At 49.2% G+C, this 20,886-nt stretch overlaps 1 protein-coding gene across 1 annotated transcript; it reads left to right on the top strand.

Annotated features, from left to right (window-relative positions):
• Positions 1 to 611: 611 nt before the first annotated feature.
• Positions 612 to 9,681, top strand: nfyc (nuclear transcription factor Y, gamma). The gene is given in 12 exon segments (XM_047018911.1): positions 612 to 675; positions 678 to 709; positions 867 to 884; positions 886 to 939; positions 1,594 to 1,707; positions 3,287 to 3,382; positions 4,528 to 4,704; positions 6,439 to 6,510; positions 7,582 to 7,734; positions 8,057 to 8,161; positions 8,251 to 8,310; positions 8,411 to 9,681. Coding segments are annotated over 12 exon segments (1,068 nt in total). The 3' UTR covers positions 8,534 to 9,681.
• Positions 9,682 to 20,886: the final 11,205 nt, after the last annotated feature.

The following is a 20,886-nucleotide window of genomic DNA, read 5'->3' as shown; positions in this document are numbered from 1 at the left end:
AACCTGCGAAGCCCAACACTCCCCCACACACCCAGAACCGGGCTTTAACCCGGTATGTTTACAGCATCAGACCCATTCATACCAAACCTCGCTACCGCTGTTGTCATTCGCTGGAAATAAACACCTTTCAGTGATGTCACACGACATGCTTGATGTTTGATATGTAGACGGGAGGGCCGGTGAACAGGCGTGCCCTGGTGAGGCATGCCACACGCAGCACGTTAAACATGTCAACACCGTGCCAGGCCAGGAATAGCATCTCACTGTAGTCTAATTCCAGACTCCGTCCTTTGTGGCTCCAAGAGCTATGACCACCCACGGCCCCGCTCTGGCCAATCACAGACCTCGCTGACCCATGGCCTCCAATAACTACGATTTTTAGGTCGTCCATTCACGCTTTAGCATCTTCTGTTTTTGTGCTGTATGTACCGTGTTTGACCTTGTGGCCTCTTCTCTCTCTCCCCCCCCCCCCCCTCTCTTTCTCTCTTTCCCCCCCCTCTCTCTCTCCCTCTCTCTTCCCCCCCACTCTCTGTCTCTCTCTCTCTCCCCCCCCCCCCCTCTCTTTCTCTCTCTCTATTCCCCTCCCTCTCTGTCCCTCTGCAGTACCGAGCATGTCTGCAGATGCGTTTGGCGCCGGGGGCAGCGATGCCCAGCAGAGCCTTCAATCATTCTGGCCCGCGTCATCGAGGAGATCAGGAACCTCACTGTGGTACGCTACCTGTCTCTCTCTCTCTCTCTGTCTCTCTCTCTCTCTGTCTCTCTCTGTCTCACACACCACGTTCACATACACACCACACACATCGCACACATGATGTGGAGCTGTGTGTGTGTGTGCCCCTCCCTAACACCCCATGGCTCTGCTTCAGAAGGATTTCCGCGTGCAGGGAGTTACCTCTGGCCCGCATCAAGAAAATCATGAAGCTGGATGAGGATGTCAAGGTAAGACCCACGCCCCTCTTAACTCGCCAACACCGCACCATATACATGCTTACGCACACCAAACCTACTTGCTTACATATATAAAGATGTAGTTGAAAGTGTTATTGACTCATTGATCGTGCTGTGCTAGGTGAAGGCTAGGTTATCCTACAGTCTTTTCCCATTAGAACAGATTAGCGGTCAGTGCCTATTCCTGCTCTGTAACAGCAGCTATAGGGAGAGCCCAGGTGCACGTGTGTTTCTGCATGTGTGTGTGTGTGTTCCTGCGTGTGTGTGTGTTATGCACCGGCATATGTGTGTCCACAGTGCTATACTAAGATAAGCAGCAGCTTAATCAGAGGTGGGTTAACATGGCATTTAAGGAGATCATGTGATCACCCCCAGTCCAAGGCCAGGACCCCTCTGTCAGCCATGACTAAGCAGAGTTCTCTCTCTCTCTCTCTCTCTCTCTCTCTCTCTCTCTCTCTCTCTCTCCTCTCTCTCTCTCTCTCTCTCTCTCTCTCTCTCTCTCTCTCTCTCTCTCTCTCTCTCTCTCTCTCTCTCTCTCTCTCTCTCTCTCTCTCTCTCTCTCTCTCTCTCTCTCTCTCTCTCTCTCTCTCTCTCTCTCTCTCTCTAAGTGTGTGTGTGTACCCAGTTTTACCTCCATGTCCTCAGATGATCAGTGCAGAGGCTCCAGTGCTGTTTGCCAAAGCTGCTCAGATCTTCATCACAGAGCTCACCTTGAGGGCATGGATCCACACCGAGGACAACAAGAGACGCACTCTACAGGTAACACACACACCACACACACCCTACAGGGAACACACACCCTACAGGTAACACACGCCCTACAGGTAACACACACACCCTACAGGTAATACACGCCCTACAGGTAACACACTCACCACACACACCCTACAGGTAACACACACCCTACAGGTAACACACACCCTACAGGTAACACATACCACACACACACCACCATGCAGATAGCAGATATACCATTCCTCTATCATTCTTCTATACCTAGCCATTTCCTGTGTTTCCTCAGCTGTTGTTGTTGGCGCATTACTGCTGCAATGCATGAACACCAGTACAAGCGCACACACACACACACACAGTGTGCTGGGGCCTGTGCGTGTGTAGAGGGCCCACCCCACCATCCCCCGAGGGCTCCCACTGGTAAACTCTTTCTCTCTCCGTCGACTCTGAAAGCAAAGCCGGGCTCTGGTGACCCACTTTCCCTCCACCGCCCCCTCCCCTCCGGCAGAGGGACAGGGGTCCTGGGAGGGCGCCGGTGGAGAGAGGAGGGGCTCGCTCTGGGTCTGAGGTTTCTAAAGCCAGAGGCCGGCCACACCTGTGCGTGAGAGGAGAGGCCTGCACCAGCACATGAAAGCAGCCCTGCTGCTGTAGTCGTTTGTATGCCCCCAGGAGATTTGTTATCCTAGAGAGGTGTGTGTGTTTGTGTGTACATACTTGGATGCGCGCGTGCTTTTGCCAACGTGCACGCTTGTGTTAGAATGCTGTTGCCTTTCCTTACTTCCAACACTTCAGACGACTAATCTCTGTCTTATATCTGTCCCTGAAAACGTCAGTGGATGCGAACACAATCTTTAAATAGAATCCTGTATTGCCTAAATATCTGAATGTGTAAATTACAATTGACACTGCAGATGGGGGGGTGTTAGGTGTGTGACACGTGTGTGACACGTGCGCCTCATGCCTGGGTGATGTTTGGGATTCTGTGTCTGTGTTAATAAAACAGCTTTGATGCTGACTGTGAAGCCCATCCTCTCCTGAGCTTCCATACACAGACACACACACACAGACACATCAACACCAGCCACGGCATGCGCATCCATTGTGCCGACAGCACGCTGATCGGGGTCACCATGACAACGCTCATCAATATTACAACTGTAGTTGTGACCTGTTGTTGCCAGATATTAATCAGGTCGCTAAAAATAGCCTCTGGTGTGAAGGGGTGACAATGGGGGGGTCTTTACTGCCGATATCCTGTGGAAAATTCCACAGAGACATACAAGGGGAGCGGCGGGGGGGGAGAGATGGTGTCTCAGTGATGTCATAGAAAAATGTCACAACTGTTTATTTGGGGAATTTCTGTTTACTGTCTGAGCCGGAAAAATTAAATTTCTGACTTTGATTTGAGTGTCGTTTTCAAAGCTGTGGAATTTTTCTCTTTGACCTTGAAATGTATTTCAACTCCCCCTAGTAGATCTTTTTATTTTTTTTGGTGGGGAGACTATTTTTAGAAAAGAACAGAACTTTGAGTACAGTGCCTGTTTACGTGTACGCGCATGCTGCATGAGAAACCTTACTTAACCTCGCCTCGTGTTTTGTGTCGCAGAGGAACGACATCGCCATGGCAATAACCAAGTTTGACCAATTTGACTTCCTGATCGACATCGTGCCCAGAGACGAGCTGAAACCACCCAAGAGACAGGTGCGGAACACAGCCACACACACACACACACACACACTGTAGAACATTTACAGAACGTGGAGCCATTACACGTTAGGATTAGGAAACCGGAAAAGGACCAAGGTGCGATGGGAACGTCGGCAGCCAGGTGGCGCTGTAAACATCCTTGACTGGAAGCTGGGGTCTGGTCAGCGATGGCTTTCAGTCGGATGTTTGCAGCGTCCCGCTGTCCACAACCACCAAAAACACTGCCTGTGTCATCCCACCTTCACCCCAACGCCGGGCCTCAACACCCAAGCTCAACACGGTCTCCTTCCTCCTTCCTGTCTCGAAAGGAAGTAGGGATCTCTGGGCCCGGACAACACCCCACCACCATGTCCCCAGGCGGCAGGTCCAGGGTTACCGTGGAGACCGCGGCCAGGGGTGTAAACATCCTACACTCTCAGCTGTGACGTCAGCGAGCTGGGAGAGGGGTGTTTACTCTCCTGGTGGCGGGGAAACACCGACCGCCTCGCGAGCCGTCGAACAGCTCTTCCCTCAGTACGTGCAATTAAAGATTTCAACCAATGACGCGTCAGTATCCTCGTGTTTATGTTCGCCGCGTCAGGCAGTATGTTCTAGCGTGCTGGGAGATGTTCTGCTTCGGTGGGTGGCTGTGCGGCGAGGGAGTCAAGCTATTAATCAGAAGGTTGCAGGTTCGATTCCCGGCACTATCGTCCCAGCAAAATCCTGTGCTAAATGACGTTGTGTCCTTGGGCAAGGAACTTCACCCTACTTGCCTCGGGGGGAATGTCCCTATACTTCCTGTAAGTCGCTCTGGATAAGAGTGAATGACAAACTGAGAAGGTCCGTGGGCCTTAGCAGGCCTCTGCAGCTGGTCTCCAGTGTCCCTGCAGACCAGTGTGACAGGAAGGACCTCACGGTGTGAATGGATTCCAGATCGTTCCATACAGATTACATTACTCATCCCCCGGTCACGGATCTATTAGTTATTTAGCACATCTTCTGTCCTATAGTGTTACACCGGCAAAAATAATTCATGGAGATGTAAATGACTGATAGGCCTCTCTCTGACTCTGTGTGTGTGTGTCTGTCTCTCTGTCTGTCTGTCTCTCTGTCTGTCTCTCTGTCTGTCTCTCTGTCTCTCTGTCTGTCTGTCCTCCTAGGAGGAGGTGCGTCAGTCGGTGGCCCCAGCAGAGCCGGTGCAGTACTACTTCACCCTGGCCCAGCAGCCCGGGGCAGTCCAGGTGCAGGGCCAGCAAGCGGGCCAGCAGGCCAACGCCCAGCAGGCCACCACCATCCAGCCTGGACAGATCATCATCGCCCAGCCCCAGCAGGGACAGGTACGGGACGGTGGAGTGCACATGGTCCGGGGGGGGGGGGTGCACATGGTCCGGGGGGTGCACATGGTCCGGGGGGGGGGGGGTGCACATGGTCCGGGGGGGGGGGGGTGCACATGGTCCGGGGGGGGGGGTGCACATGGTCCGGGGGGGGGGGGTGCACATGGTCCGGGGGGGGGGGGGTGCACATGGTCCGGGGGGGGGGGGGTGCACATGGTCCGGGGGGAGCTGGGGAGACGCACACTCACATGTGGACTAGATACCTTCTGTGCTTCTGCCATGGAACGGTGTGAAGGGGAAAATGGCCTGCTTTATTGATATTGGTCTTGGCAGACAATCCCGAAGCACATGAAAGCCTTTTGGTTCTCACCAGCAGGAGCTAGTTACTTTAACACACCCTGCGTTCACACCCAGCTATACAAGCGCAACGCACACCACACAAACACGAGCGCTCGGGCACTCCACAGGAATAATTCCCTTTACAGCCCTCGAGTTTTCTAAATGGGATCTGTGAAAACCCATGGTTAGTGCTCGAGCCTATTTCTTTCACAAACAAAGACACACCCACACACACACACACGCACTCGTATACAGTACAAAGATTAGTCCCTTTACAGCCCTTACTGTTCTTGTAGTGGAACGTCTGTTCCAGACTGGTGGTTAGAGCTGGAGTTCTGAGCAACATGAATCCCCATCTGACCTCCCCCCCCCTGCTGCCTCTGGCTCCAGAGGATGCCAGAAATCCCTAGAGCTCTCTTTTTCTTTCTCTCTCTCTCTCTCTCTCTCTCTCTCTCTCTCTCTCTCTCTCTTTCTCTGGCCCCATCTGTCTCTCTCTGTCACTCTCTATGTCCCTGTCTCGCTTTCTCTCTGTCTCTGTCTCTGTCACTCTCTATGTCTCTCTGTCTCTTTCTGCCTCTCTCTCTCTGTCACTCTCTCTCTATGTCCCCCTCTCTCCATTCCTGTGCCCCTCGTCCTCCTCGATTTCTTCCATTCTATTCTCCTCCGTCCTGCGTTCCTCAGCTTTCTCCCTGGATCTCCTTCACCTAGCTTCCTCTGCCCTGGCGTGCCCAGAGTGCTGCTTCAGCAGGCTGCTTCTGGCTGAGCTGTCACACACACACACACGCTAGGCCTGCTCACCTCCAGTCATCTGAGAAGCATTATGACCACCATCTTGCATCTCCCGGGCCGTCCAATCAGCTTAGACAAAAGGCAGGGCGACTGGGAAGAGCTCATCTTTTGCAGATGAGGGTAGAGGAAGGAAGTGTGCGTGCACTTCGGTGTGCTACGTGGACTCGCCAGACCTGCCTGCAGAGGGCTATCAGTGTCAATACTCATCACGGTTGCACCAGTTCTATCATCTTCCTCTCAGGTCACGCAGTCCCCGAGTGAGCACTTCTGAGAGCAGCCATTTTGTGTCCGTCTGCGTCTCCCCGTGCTGCAGTGCGTTACCGTGGCTACGCACCGCACAGGCCCGTCGCCGTCTGCTTTCAGCGTCGTGCATTTCTGCGGTTGTCGTTGTTCCACTTCACTTCCCCCCCCCCCCTCACATCTCCCTCCTCAGTCCCACTTGTATATGTTCATTTACTTCTGTAGCTTGGATGACATTTCGCTCACGTGTGTTCTGTTGCTGTGTGTGCATGTGCCTGCCGTCACTTGATGAGCACTTTCTCTCTCTCTCTCTCTCTCTCTTTCTCTCCATTTTCTTCCTCTCCTCCCCCTGTCTCTTTGGGCCCTCAGGTGCTGCAAGGGGCTACCATGCAGCAGCTACAGCAGGTGCAGTTAGCCCAGTCACAGAACACACCTATCACGGTAAACACACACACAGACCCCCTTGCCTTGTTGACTATGAGTCAGGAAAATTACAATTCATTGCCCCCACTTTCCCCCTCTTAACTACAGAATCGCACGCTGCACGCCCCCCCCCCCCCCTCCCCCCCCTCCACATCACCCACAGTTTTGATGCATCTTTTTAAACCCCCCCCCCCTCAGTGATCCCAGCCCCTCTCCAGGGAGCTAAGTGGATCGTTTGATCCGGATGCCCTGTCGGGCCCTTATCTCCCCTGTCAATCTGACCCACGCTGGGTGCAGCAGGCAGGCAGGCCTATTAGTTCACCGTCACAGCCCTGAAGTGTGTGTCCCGTCCTCGGGTGACAGCTCTCCCTTAGCTGCGGCAGTGCCGGCTCGTTACTGCAGCAGATCAGGTGGCCTCCCCCCGCAGAGACACGCTCTGACGCAACTCTAGAGGGGGGAGGGGACCAAAAGAGAGCAAGCGTTTTGCCTTCTTTTGCTCCGTCATCTTGTGTTTAAACTCGGGTCCACCGGCCCGTGCCGGACCCCAGCCTCTCTCTTGGAAGTCGCTTTGGATAAAAGCGTCTGCCAAATGCATAGATGTAAATGTAACCTTTTCATGTTCATCAGTACAACTCGGGCTGCATGTTTCTCTCACTTGCTCACCTCTTTAACTTCTTCATTTATTCTCCTTTCCCCTATCTCTCTCCCCCTCCTCATCTCTCTCTTTCTCCCTCCTCCCCTATCCCTCTCCCCCTCCTCATCTCTCTCTTTCTCCTTCCTCCCCTATCTCTCTCCCCCTCCTCATCTCTCTCTTTCTCCCTCCTCCCCTATCTCTCTCCCCCTCCTCATCTCTCTCTTTCTCCTTCCTCCCCTATCTCTCTCCCCCTCCTCATCTCTCTCTCTCTCCATCCTTTATTGCTCTCCCTCTCTCTCTCCTCCCCACTCTCTCCTCTCTCTCTCTTTTTCCCCACTCCTGCCCCCCCATCACATCCCTATCTCCTTCCCCCTATCTTTCTCTCTCTCTCTCCCCCTCCTCCTCTCCCCCCCCCCCCCCCTCCTATCATTCACCCCCTCCCCCTCTGCCTCCAGAGTGCTCCGGTCACCATGCAGGTTGGGGACCAGCAGGTTCAGATCGTCCAGGCGTCGGCCCAGGGCCAGGGCCAGGCTTCCCAGGCAGCAGGACAAACCATGCAGGTCATGCAGCAGATCATCACCAACACAGGAGAGATCCAACAGATACCTGTAAGAGAAAAGGGAGGGGAAATGAAAAATGGCAGTAAAAAAGGTTGAGACAGACGGGTTCGGTTCATTGTAGTAGAAATATATTATTTCAAAGTAGATATCTGAAATGAATAATGGCTATAGTAATTACAAGTGGTGTTATCTAATGTAAGGGTGTTGAAACTCATTATACTGGCTTCCGTGTTGAACGGTGCCACAAGAAAGCTTCTGTCGTCGTGTCCGTGAAGCTATGCCAGGAGAGCTGTGCTAATGACCTCTGTCGTTGTCTGTGACCTCAGCACTAAACTGGAGTTTGTCTCCCCCCTGTGGCACGCGTGTGCAGGTGCAGCTCAACACTGGCCAGCTGCAGTACATACGTCTGGCCCAGCCCGTCTCTGGAACACAGGTAGTCCAAGGACAGATTCAGACCTTTGCCAACACTCAGCAGGTACACACTTCCCATTGAAAGTATGCCTGAATGCCTCCAAAACCATTTATAATCTGTGTTCACGCCTTTGTATTGTGTTGTTTTCTTAGATTACACAAACAGAGGTCCAGCAAGGTCAACAGCAGTTCAACCAGTTCACTGATGGACAGGTAAGAGCAACGTCAATCAAGATGTCGTCATTACCCAATCGCAGTAACTAATGCAACTGACACACACACGTGCTCACTCCTGTCTCCTTGCGTGTTGTAGCAGTTGTACCAGATCCAGCAGGTTACCATGCCAGCGGGACAGGAACTGACTCAGCCCATGTTCATCCAGTCCACCAATCAGACGGCCGACGGCCAAGTCACCACGCAGGTCAGCGCCGAATAAGGTCACGGCACCATGCTGCCAGCTCCGCCTCCAGCCACCAACACCAACCAACAAGGCCCCCAGATTCCTTGACTCAGATCCCCACAGGACTCCCTGCAACCCTGTCTCTCTTTTCTAAGACCTGGTCTACACCGTCACGTTAGGAACTGGACTCTGACAACACTCACTTTTGTACAGTTCACTTTTCAGAGTCAAAAAACCAAAGGGACTCCTCGCAACTTCCTCTTAGTCTTTCGTCGCATCGAAGTTCATGTCAAATGCTTCCATATGGCCTTCCTGACCCCCCCAAACCCCCCCCCCCCCCCCCCCTTCCCCTGGCCATCACTGACCTCAGCCCCAGAATCAGCCACCACCTTGTGACCAACTCTCAGTTCTCCTGTGTGCACGTGCGTCTGTTGTGTTGTGTTCTCCTGGCAGACCTGTGCTTGCATCCTTTTGTCTCGTGTGTCCAAGCTGAGAGAACAAGCCTATCATGCCTGCTGTCAAGTCTCCTTCACGTCCACAACTGTAGATCGTGGAAACGATAAAGCCATACCTTGCACATTCAGTTCACAGTGAATCATTGTTTGTTGTCTGGGAAGGATAGATGATGTGATTGGTCTGTGAATAGTATTGTCTCTGCTGTTCTCCATGTTGGTGAGGTATAACAAAGGGCTTCTAAGTGTGTGTGTGTGTGTGTGTGTGTGTGTTTGGTTTAGTATTGTGAACCATGTCCCCATCCCTTCTCCAAGACACTTTCGGTTCATGTCTTCCTTTCTTGTATCTCTTTTTATCCCTCCTTCTCTTTGTCCCTCTCTCTACCTTTGTCTGTCAGAAGTTGTGTCCAGGTGCCCTGTCTTGCCCTTGTAGAAACGCCACATGTACAAACACAACTCGCCCTGGATGGGAATAAGTCCTTTTAGAGACCCCTTTTTAATACAGGTTCTAACTGTTAAGGTTTCTTTTTGTTTTCAAAAAACGATCCCCCCCCTTCCTGTTTTCTTATTTTTTATTCATCATTATAATTGTTGCTCTTATTATTGTTGTTTGCATGTAGTTTAAAATGGCAGCATGATATGCAATAGATAGGTACAAAAGTTTATTTTCGACGTTCTTTTTTGTAAGCAAACTTTGTTTGTGAGAAAAACGAAATAAAAAAAACAACATGACATGCTTATTTTCCTACCCATTCTTATGGCAGATGAAAGATTACGTTCTTCTTGTCAAATCTAGAGAATTGTCACCATATCCTAATGTCACTTTGTGTGTAAGGCAGGCCTATTGGCTGATAAACTTCAAATAACCATGGGAGGGCGACACTGAACCATAGATTTAACTACAACATACTGAATCCTGATTAATTGCTCGGCATTGGGTGTAACTCGTTCTCCGTATTTTTAGCACCTCGTTTTCCTTTTGACATTTTAAAGTGCACTGCAGCACAATTGTAAAACAAAAATAAGAGGCCATCAATTCAGTCTGTTATAACTTTTTTTTTGTAACCCAGACTAGAGGATTAGAACAATACAATCCTGGTTCCCTCTTGCCTCAAGTGCTGCAAGAATTTCTTGTTTCTGAAAGTCCAGGCAATAGTCACGAGTTGGTTGGGAGCAGCTCAGCTCTTTTGCGATCAGACTGCATTCCTTACCCGACCTAAATCTTTAAGGAAGAGAGTTAATTATTTTCAAACGGAAAATTTGGCATATTGGCACAAGAATTTGTGAAATCCCTCAAATTTACCTCGGCTAAGCCTAAATAAAATCGTATCTCAAAAAGCGAAATTTGTATCCATCCCTTAAAATTATTATTTACATATTCCATGCAGGCTAGCCTACAAAGAGTAGCATTTACGTGTGCTTTCTATAGGGTTATAATCGATACACTGGATTTAGGGTTAGAAACTCAGGTGGGTATGCTGGCTATAACAGCCGGTGACTCAGCCTTCTCTCCCGCGGATATGTTCCTTTCCCTAATTGACATAATCGCTGAACAATAACTGCATTAATGAGTGCAGACTCACACTCGCTTCGTCTAATAAGCAGGACGAGGATTGTGAGAAAGTTTGAGTTTAAGCCAAGCGTGAATAGGATTGTCCAGTGGTATTTTTCTTGGCTGCCCGTCCGGTCGGATCAAGGCAATCCTTGAGAGATGAATTGGGCTTGACCGCCCTGATTCGACGTTGGACCTTGTGATGTGGCTACAACACCAGTTGGTCTCACCAAGTCAACGACACAGTCGTTAACTTCAGCTGACTTTGACTTATAGTAGGTTTGATCTATTGGTGTTTGATCCTCATTCCCCGCGTTGAGGTGTTTGAGTGATTTTGTTTTTCATCCAACCGTCATCTAGGCTTTTCTGGAATCTCCCACTGCAGTGTCGGAGCACAGGTTAATCTGTTAAGTAATGTACATTCAGGTGCAGTAGCAGGCAACTCGGGTTCACACGTAAGTTGTTTGTATGTTTCTTTCTCATTGCGAGTTAAAGCATCAATGTTCAGCACTGGAAACTCCAGGTCCAGACCTATCAACCAGGAAGATAAATGTGGGCCTACCACCCTAGGTGAGACATCCTGAGGAAGGAACCAGACAATCCAGGGCTAATTCTGGATAGGAACCTGCCAGTTTGGACCACTCTAACCTCTCTGGGTGTCTATTTATTTGGAAAACATTTTTTATAGCTCAACGTTGTCTGGGGACAGAGGCCTTTGGACTGGCAGAGAACACATGAGCTTGTTTTGGAGAGAAGAGGTGAGGGAGGTGTTGATTCCGTTGCTTTTAACTCCAATCCACCGCTCTGCCTGACCAGGAGCAGTTGGCCTCACTGTTAGCAACAGAGCTGCATCATGCTTAGTCATAGTTCCAATGGGTACAGGGGTGGCAAGGTTCAAAAGCTCTTTTCATTGGTTATGAATGGACTGGATGGATGTAGTCCCCACCTTTCCCACTGTAGCTTCCTGGTTCAGAGAACATAACAGACCTACCTTTCATTTAGTTCAGTTAGTGCAGTTTTTTTTAAAAACATGATCAAAAACAACTTTTAGTCCACTAGTTTTTAGTACAAAACTATGAGTCGTTGCTAAAAAGATTAATCTCAGACACATTTGATGGCGCACGCTACTGCGTCATCTGAGCTCTCTAAGGACTATAAAACAGACTTTCACAACACGGACACAACATAACAACCGCTGGATCAACAAAGTCATCCACGTCTTCTCCCCTCCTTCCTCTCTGATGTTTTCCATGTCGTGAAATGGGGGCTAAAGAGGATGCACAGATTAAGTAAGAGGAAGGAGGAAAAAAAGAAAGATTAAATAAAGCCAAACAACAGTGCAGTCTGGGAAAGCCATTAAGTGGCGTAAGTAAAGCCCTGAGTGAGCAGCAGAAAGAAAAGGTTGGGTTAGGGCTCGGGCCGGAGCGAGTCGTGCTCCACACTGCTGTGCTGCTGATGTGTGTATTTTTAAGTTCCCAGAGAGTCTCTGAGTGGCTGTCGAGTCCTGCTGCTCAGCGGGCTCTGTGGGGCGTGAGTGAGCGCTGGGCAGAAACCAGGAAGAGCAAAGAGAGCGGGGGGTGAGAGTGGACGCCCAGTCCCCCTGACCCACTCACTCCTCTCCCGTTTCCTATAGTTATTTACATTTACATTTTAGTCATTTAGCAGACGCTCTTATCCAGAGCGACTTACAGTAAGTACAGGGACATTCCCCCACGAGGCAAGTAGGGTGAAGTGCCTTGCCCAAGGACACAACGTAATTTGGCACGGTGGGGAATTGATCCGGCAACCTTCTGATTACAAGCCCGACACCCTCACCGCTCAGCCATCTGACTCCAGTTATTCTTCCCTAATAGAGAGAACCAGGATTAAAAAGGTGTTGTTGAACGTGCGTGTGTGTGTGAATTTATCCATGTGTATTGGAAGCGGGGGAAACCTCCCACCCAATGGCCTCCTTATTGGTCGTTGGGCTTTTCAAACAGTGACCTTGGCCAGCTGTTGTGTGCTGTCTCAGAGCGAGGAAGTGATGGTGCCCCAACGAGTGGCCATAGCTGGGGTCGGGCAGAGGTGAAGCTGGGGTTGGGTGGGGCTGGGGTCGGGCAGAGGTGAGGCTGGTGCTGGAACTGGCGGAGCAGTGTTGGGTAGTGCTCAGAGGCTGAGCAGTTGGGTTTTTCCCAGTGAAACTTTGATGTTAATCCCCCGGTGCGGGCCCAGATCAGGTCTGTCCATTGTCACCCTCCCTCTCTCCCTCCCTCCCCTCTCTGTATCGTTCAGCTGGAAAACAGGAGCCCCTTCGTGGTCCTGCAGACGCCTAGGGGACCACGGAGGGAGACAGATTGAGGCGCGGGGGGGGGGGGGTGTGGGGGTGTGGGGGGGATGAGCAGCGTGAGAAATAGACTTAGTGACGGGAGGGGAAAAAAGAGATCAGGAATAGAGAGGAAAAGGGGGGAGCGAGGGTAGGTGCCAGGAGATGAATGTGTTGGTGATGTGTTGATGGAGCTCTCTGCCTCACCACATACAAGGGGGTTACCCAACTTGTTCAATGATATGAATCTTCTGGAGTGGGCCGACATATCTCTCCCATCTCACACAGAATGGGCCATAAAACTCATGGTAGGACATTATTACTTAACATTACCTATGTCCAGTAGAGAAGAAAGAGTTCACAGTGAGTAATATAACGTTATGTAAGAAGTCCCAGAGGATGATGTGAGACAAGCGACCTGTGACAGACTGCAGGTCCAGGAAGCCAGCACAGCGCTATGCACATGCCGTAAGACTGTATATCCATAAACCACAAACACACAGGACCGAGCCACAAACATTCAGTCTTGCACACTGCCTTTATGCTTGCATCAGAGTTTTGGTTCTGGCCTGCTGAGGTATTTTGCGATCATGTGATTGTGGCACAGAAGCATCCAGAAACCCTCTCCAAGTCTCCCAAACAGGTTCACCCAACAGGTGCCTCCCTCTCTGTGGTATCTGCAATGGTCTATGGAGTGGGTCAGAAGAGGCCCATACTTCTCCTGTGTGTCAGATACGTGGAATTAGAACTCATATTCTATTCCTATACAGACTGGCCAGTCAGTCAGGACACCCTCTGTCCCGCTGCACCTGTCCTGTAGCTATGGATACTGCACTCCAGTGACAAACATGAGTGACATTTTCATTAAGGTACAATGGAGTGGGCGTTCTGACAAGTATTTGTCCAGGTTATTATTCATTATTATGTTGACATCACCTCATCATTTTGAGTGATTATGCCTACCAGTAAAATATAAAACTATGAGTCTAAAGGACATTCAATCTTCACCACGTCTTCTTTGTTTTTCCATTTCATCCATTCCAAACACTTTGTCCGAAATATCAGTGTTTGTTATTTGCAGGAAGTTATTTAGGCTACAGGCAGTTATTTACAGGATGATCTCAAGACTTCTGACCCTTGTAAAGAAGCAGCACGCACCCGTACCACAGTGCGTAATCCGTCATCTGGTCTACTCATGTCCCTGTGCCCACGATGTAGGCTACCAAGGCGAGATCCCTACGGTCCGAACATTACAAGTCGTAAGTGAGGCTGCGTGATTAGCTGTCTCTCGTTCTGTGCTAGACCATCTGACAAGTAACAGGCGTAATCTTCACTGAAATAACAAAAGTCCACCAGCGCTGGACCAGCTAGACGCACTGGAAAGGAGAGAGGAAGGCGAGAAGGCATGCCGTGCGCAGCCAGAAAACCTCAGATAAGCAATTAAGAAAATACAAACGCGCTGACAAAACTAAACGATTTTAAAGATGTCGGCTTTTTAGGTGTTTGGACAAGGTAGGGTTTTCGTTTAATTTATGGAGTACAAACCGTCAATGGTTGCTCATTTGGATGCGTTTTGCTACCTCGCACAGAAACCTAATTGAAAGACGGTAATTTATGGAGGCAGCAATATGCATAGGTAACAGTTACTGTCAACTCTTAAGGAGTGTCCTTTATATGTAGTTATCTTTTAGCCTGATAGTTGGCTAAAACCGTGTTTCATCACGTTCCAAGTTCAAATAACCCTCGGGATTACTACGTTATTAACTTTTGCATAACTTTTAAACAATGTTTCAACAAGGGCACACTTTAACGTTCCGCCGTTTTCAAAATAAGATATGTTTCTTTTGCGGTCGTGACTTGATTTACAGATAACTTCCAAATCAAAGGACTAACAATAACGGGAATGACATTTACTTTTGTTTCATATTCGTAGGCACAGTGTAGGTATAACTTCACGTTGAAAAAGGTGAAAGACAGTTCCCGATTGAGTTTCTTAGGTAAAATGTTAGCAAGCCCCTCAAACAACGGCGGTATTAGAATGTTGGTTCCCCCTGCTCAAAATGACGATAGACGGGTAGAGTTTGTGGCTCTCACTGCTGTCCACACGGAAAGAAGCGAGCCATCGACCCCCGAGCGAGGACACCCATCACACCGCACCGGGCTCTTGGGCACCCCGCTACCCGGACCTCCTGGACCCCGGGCAAACCCCTCAGCGTCTAACAAGAGCTACAGAAAGTTCCAAAACTGCATGTACAACATTCTTGAGAGACCAAGAGGATGGGCATTCATTTACCATGCGTTCATGTGAGTAGGACATGTCCAAATGTTCTGTATGCACCCCTTAATGTGTTTGCGCGTAAATGTTCTATACTGAATTTAGGTTAATTCATTGTATTTTAATTAAATTCAGACATGTTCAAAAACTTTGATTAGGCTAATAGAAAACACCCGTCACGCATTTGCCTGAGGAATATCCTAATTAAACAGGTGCCGCTGCTTATTCTGCAATTAGTTCATGCGCTTGTCATACATCATCCCTACAGGAGGGGCTCCTATTAAATTTCCCATGTCATCGTTTGATTAAATCATTACGTTTTGGTTTCCAATTGTACCGTAACCTTGTTGTCAACTGCATTCGTTTATTTTCAATAATATTGAAAACTTATTGGGAAAAAACTATTTTTTACACACCTGAATTTCAGACCACGGTAATCTATTGCTAGCACACAATCAATCTTACAGTGAGTCAAGTCTTGTTGATATTATTTTCCAATTTTTTTCCGCTCTTGCAGAAATAAATCATAGCTTTAAGGCCAGTATGCACCTAGGCCCTCTGAAGTATACACTATACATAGCCTTATACAATCCCCTTACTTATCCCTTATAAACACTGGAGAAGTATGAGGTCATTGCAAACACGCTGCTGTCACCACTGACTGCTGTTCTCTAGAACCACAGAGCTGCTCCTGGACCTGCTGTGGTTGTGCTTATCATGGGCCAAGAACTGATCTCACAAGCTCGATGCTGAGAAGCATCAAAGTGCCGTTGATCTAACGATCAGAAACTGACGGAATCCCCTCAGATCAGTAACACCCCAGCAGTCTTCCTCATTCATACCTTTTGATGATGTCCTCGAGATATTTTCCATGCATTTGTATGTTTTAAATCAACGCTATTACTGACAGTGTTTCCCCATGCAAGGATACCAACACACCATCAATCTGGTGGCATTAGCTAGCAGAGAGGAGCTCCAGTTGATGGAAAGGTGGACCGATGGCTCCTCTTGTCTCTCACGCACGGAATAGAGCACTCAATGTCCAGACTTAAACATTGATCATGGTGAAGAACGTGGGAAGAAAGTGTGTGTGTGGGTGGGTGTGTACATTGGTCAAGCTCAGTGCTCTACTCTGTGGTTGTTTAGACAAGCCCAGCTGTCTGCCCGCCAGTGTCACCCTGTGTTTATACCAGAGGGAAACCCACACAGGGCCTGATTTCTGCTCCTTCTACTATCCCCCCCCGCCCCCGCCCCCTTCCCACCCACCCTACCCAGACAAACGCACCACACAGCGCAACTTGACCAGGGAGAAGGTCATTAAGTCCCTTACAATGATCTCAAGGCTTATCTCTTGATGAAAACAACAGTCTCCTGGTCCTCCCCACTGATGCTCTGTGCTAATGTCTTTCTCTGTTGTATTCCAGTGCGTGAGCGCTGAGAGGATGTTGGCAAGCCTGTTGTTGTTATTTCTCATTCAGAGCGGCAGGCAGGCTGTCAGAGGTGCCAGGCTCATGTTTCAGATGCCAGGGTTGGACTGTGCTTTGTGGAGGGGGCTGACTGACTGACCATTGGTCAGTCAACTCAGAAACAGAAATACACACGCACCCACAGAAATAAGCACAACACACTGAGGTAGCGCAGTTCGGCTTTTCCTTTGAAACAAAGTATTTTTGATATGAATCTGCTTGACGGTTGTGGGCTGCTTCTAGACTTGCATTATCCCTTTGGTAGAGCCCTGAGAGTTGCATTTGTTTTGATTAATTACATGGGGCATTGAGCATGCTGAGAAACTGCTGGGTAAAGAAACTGCGCTGAATCAGGGAGCTGCATTAAGACATGGTTAATCTGTTGGAATTGAACAGAGCTGTACAGTGCTGCGTAGCAACATCATAGCAGAGTGTTCACGTCCACAGATCATTTAATTAGGCCTTTGCTGTGGAGGGGAGACCTCTGGAACAGATGCTCTTGTTCCTGGAGAGCCTCAATGTGGTAGAAGTGTGTGTACGCGTGCGTAGCGGTGTGTGTAAGAACTGAGTTCTTATATCCCTCCTCCGTTATGTATTTGTATAGGTCCCCTCTTCACTCCGTCTCCTGAGAGCTCCTTCCCGCCATAACAGCTGCACACGAAACCAGTCAATGCCCGAGGATGTGGAGTCCCTTCCCCCCCACACACACTGATCCCAAAGCACTTCCACAGCTGCACCTTCCATGTCTGAGAACATTGCGAATGGGTGGTAAACTGATCCGAGTTCAGTGCTTAGAAGTAACTTGGAGCTGAAACCAGGAGCCTCTCTCCCCTAAGCCTTCTCCTCCGCTACGACGGCAGCTGCACACAGACCGTGACGGAGAGAGATGGGGAGAAGGAAAGGGAGAAAGGAATGAAAAAGAGAGAGAGAGAGAGGAATGAAAGAGAGAGAGAGATAGGGGGAGGGGGAATGAGAGAGAGGGAAAGAGAGAACATTTAGAGCAGCTCCTTCAGGTTTCATCACCCTGGTCTCAGGCCACATCAGGCCCAGACTGTTGATGTTGTGACTGGAGAGCTGGGCAGGCCAGGGTGAGGACTGAGCGGCCTCAGTCAACAGCTCGGTTCCTAGAGTTCTGAGGGAGGATCACAGCCTCGCTAAGATGGACAATTGAATCAAGACCCCCCTCCTCCTCCTCCCCACCACCTGAATTGTGACAAATTCCTCTGCTCACGAACCCAGTCGGTTGCCTAGACACGGGGCTGCTTTTGCGTTGGTTGGCGTTTCCGTTTCAAACCGTTTCCGTTTCATGGACCGTTAAACCTTAATTGTGACGTGTTAAAAATGGCTTCTTCAGTCACTTACAGTAAAAGCCTGAGATGTCTTTTGTCCCCTTTTCTGTGTCACCTGTTGTAAAGCGATGATGCCTCTGACCGGGTTTAGCCAGGTTATAGAACTTCTGCCTTTCTGACATGTTGTTAGTTTTTGAGTTTGTGTAGGCAAGGGAAAGAGGGCTTTTATAGAAGGGCATTGTTTTGTGGGCATGAGTGTGTGCGCGTGAGTCTGTGTGTGAGTGTGTGTGTGTGTGTGTGCATGTGAGTGCGCCAGGCTGTGCTCCGTGCAAAGCCCAGGTTGAACTGACAGAAGTCACATAACCTAGTTAGATGACTGGCGTTCAGCAGGATCAGGTTTGCTGTGGGCTTAACCTCAGACCTCCCTGCCCATTTCAACCCACCCCACATTTAGGCAGGTCACATGTGACCCTCTAGGGGGTCTCTCAGGGCTTCCCAGCTATGAAAGCAGTCCCCCCCACCCTGTACTAGGCAGTGACAAGCACCGGCCCCACAAAGCCCTGATCAGAGGCGTTTAGTAGTCTAGGTTAGGCCTACAGCTCAGATTATATCCACAGTCCCACCATGCCATGCTCAGATGCATCCAGCCTAAGAGACAGACAGAGCAGCCCTGGCAAAGGGCTGACCTGTCAGGGTGATTGATTAGTTTCCATGGGTGAAAATATAGCGCCAATGTATTATTGATGTCTGAGAAGGGAGGAAGTGTAGGAGAAGTAGAGATAGTGGGTTGAAAGAGGTTTGCTGTATCCATGGCTAGGTCATGGTTGTTATAAAGCCATTGCAGGGGTGCGTGCGTGTGGTTGGTCCCTGTGTTTTATCCGTGTAAACGCAAGTTGTTTTGAGGAATTGCTGATAGATGTATACACAGCATACACGTGCAAACAGAAGCCACAGCGTGGTTGTTGCGTGTGCTAGAAGGCTTTAGTGCTTGCTGTGCCGCTACTGTTTAATAATGGATTGTTTGTGCTTTTAAAGAAATTACACAGATCATGAGTCCAGTGAGTATGGTAGAACTTTCTTTTTTCTCTTTCTCTCTCTTTCTTTTTTTTAATCTCTCCCAACCAAGATAAATCTTCAATCTGTCCTTTCTAGTTTTCCTAGTACTGTTCTATGCTATGGGTGGACAATGTTAAATGGGTTTTTACCAAAAGGCGACCAACTTCAGTGGGTGTATTTGTGTCTCCCCAGCAAAACAATGCACAGGAAATGAGGGCCTGATATGTTCAACATGTTTTCACGTCAGATTAAGTTGATCCCTCCTACCCCTCCCCCTCTGTGTATTCATGTTTCCAGGGCATGTTGAGATAACCCACCACAAGTCTTGTGTTGTCACTTGTTTCAACCTAACATTATTTATGGATCTGATAGAATTGAGTATATTTCAAACTTAGAACCTTTTGGAAGATGGATGAATTCTGATTAACCTTTCAGTTCTGCTGTAGATAGACAGATCAGGTGAATGTGTACTCACTGCGATAGAGTTCTTGTGGGAACCGTGTTGGGGTGAAACATGGGCATTAGTGCACTGCTCTTTAAGTCTAACCTTTCAGAACAGGCCAAGTGCTCTTAACCCAGGCAACCATGTTGATGTCTCCCTCCCTCCCTCTCTCCCTCACACGCACTCCCCTCTCTCCCTCAACCTCCCCTTTTCTGGTTGGGGTTAGGTCCGTCTAACAGGCTACCTACGGAAGCCTATTGTCAATGGTTTTGAAAGGACAGCTCTTCCAACTTTCTACCCCCGTAACAACCCCCCCCCCCCCCCCCCCTCCCCCCTAAAAGGCCACTAAAACTCCAAACACCAGCCAGCCTCACGTCTGAGACCGGCCACTTTAATAATGAATGCCGTTGAATAACTTGGGAGCTGTTAGTTTTCGTGGTAGCCTTCCCAGTCAGCATACGAACGTGTTGTTATTGATGACGAAGGGAGTAAGGGAGGGAGAGTGATCGAGGGAGAGAAAGAGGCCACGGCAGCATGGTAAGGTGGTGGAGGGAGGAAATACAGAAAGCCACTCGGCACTTTGTGTGGCTTTTTAACCTGCTCATGACTGCACATCGGAGCTTGTCGTTCGTTTACCGCCTCCTTTTATCAGGTCACCTCAGTGGGCTCCATAAATTCTGCTCCATTAAGAATCCTCTATAGCTGCTGTAATTTCCTCTTTCCTGCTGCTTCCTTTCCTCCTATGTGAGACCATCATCTCTCATTTGCTCAAGCACCCTGTTTAATTGACTACTTTGCTCTTTCTCCCCCTCACCGTCTTGATTGACTTGTTTTTTTCTTCCTCCAGTGCCTCTCTCTCTCTCTCTCTCTCTCTCTCTCTCTCTCTCTCTCTCTCTCTCTCTGTGTGTCTCTCTGACTCTCTCTGTGTGTCCATTCTTAGTGTGGTTAATTGTGAATTGAGGAGAGAGAGCATTGGGGACAGAATGACTTTTGAGGCGTGCAGAGGATAAGTAGAGAATTTGAGGACTCCTTGCAGTAAACACACAAACACGCATGCACAAATGCGCACACACATGCACACAGCATTTACTAATATATACACACACTTAGCTTCTAAAATAAAAAGAAAGCACTCGGACTGAAAGGTCACAGTACCTGCAATGAAAACCCTCCTATTGTATTTTTAAACCTCTCCCCTAAAGAGAGACCGATGCCTGGCCTGTGTTCCTGTGTTTGTACGTGTCAGGGGGTCTCTTGTCATTTTCAGAATCTCTCAGACCTGAGAGAGAGGGTGAGAGAGAGGGTGAGAGAGAGAGGGTGAGAGAGAGAGGGTGAGAGAGAGAGGGTGAGAGAGAGGGTGAGAGAGAGAGGGTGGGAGAGAGAGGGTGGGGAGAGAGAGGGTGGGAGAGAGAGAGAGAGAGTTTTGGGGCAGAGGTTGAGGGACTGGAAACTGACCGTCATAGCGCGCTGACAGTGGAGAGTAAATGAGGTGGAAGAAAAGTGTTTTAGCAGCCTACTGCACTGTCATTCATTAAGCCTTGTTAGATTACTGTCT

The sequence above is a fragment of the Hypomesus transpacificus genome, chromosome 4, assembly GCF_021917145.1.
Source record: "Hypomesus transpacificus isolate Combined female chromosome 4, fHypTra1, whole genome shotgun sequence".
NCBI lineage: Eukaryota > Metazoa > Chordata > Actinopteri > Osmeriformes > Osmeridae > Hypomesus > Hypomesus transpacificus.
Note: the sequence above shows the minus strand (reverse complement) of the source record. Positions and strands in the feature narration are given on the sequence as shown.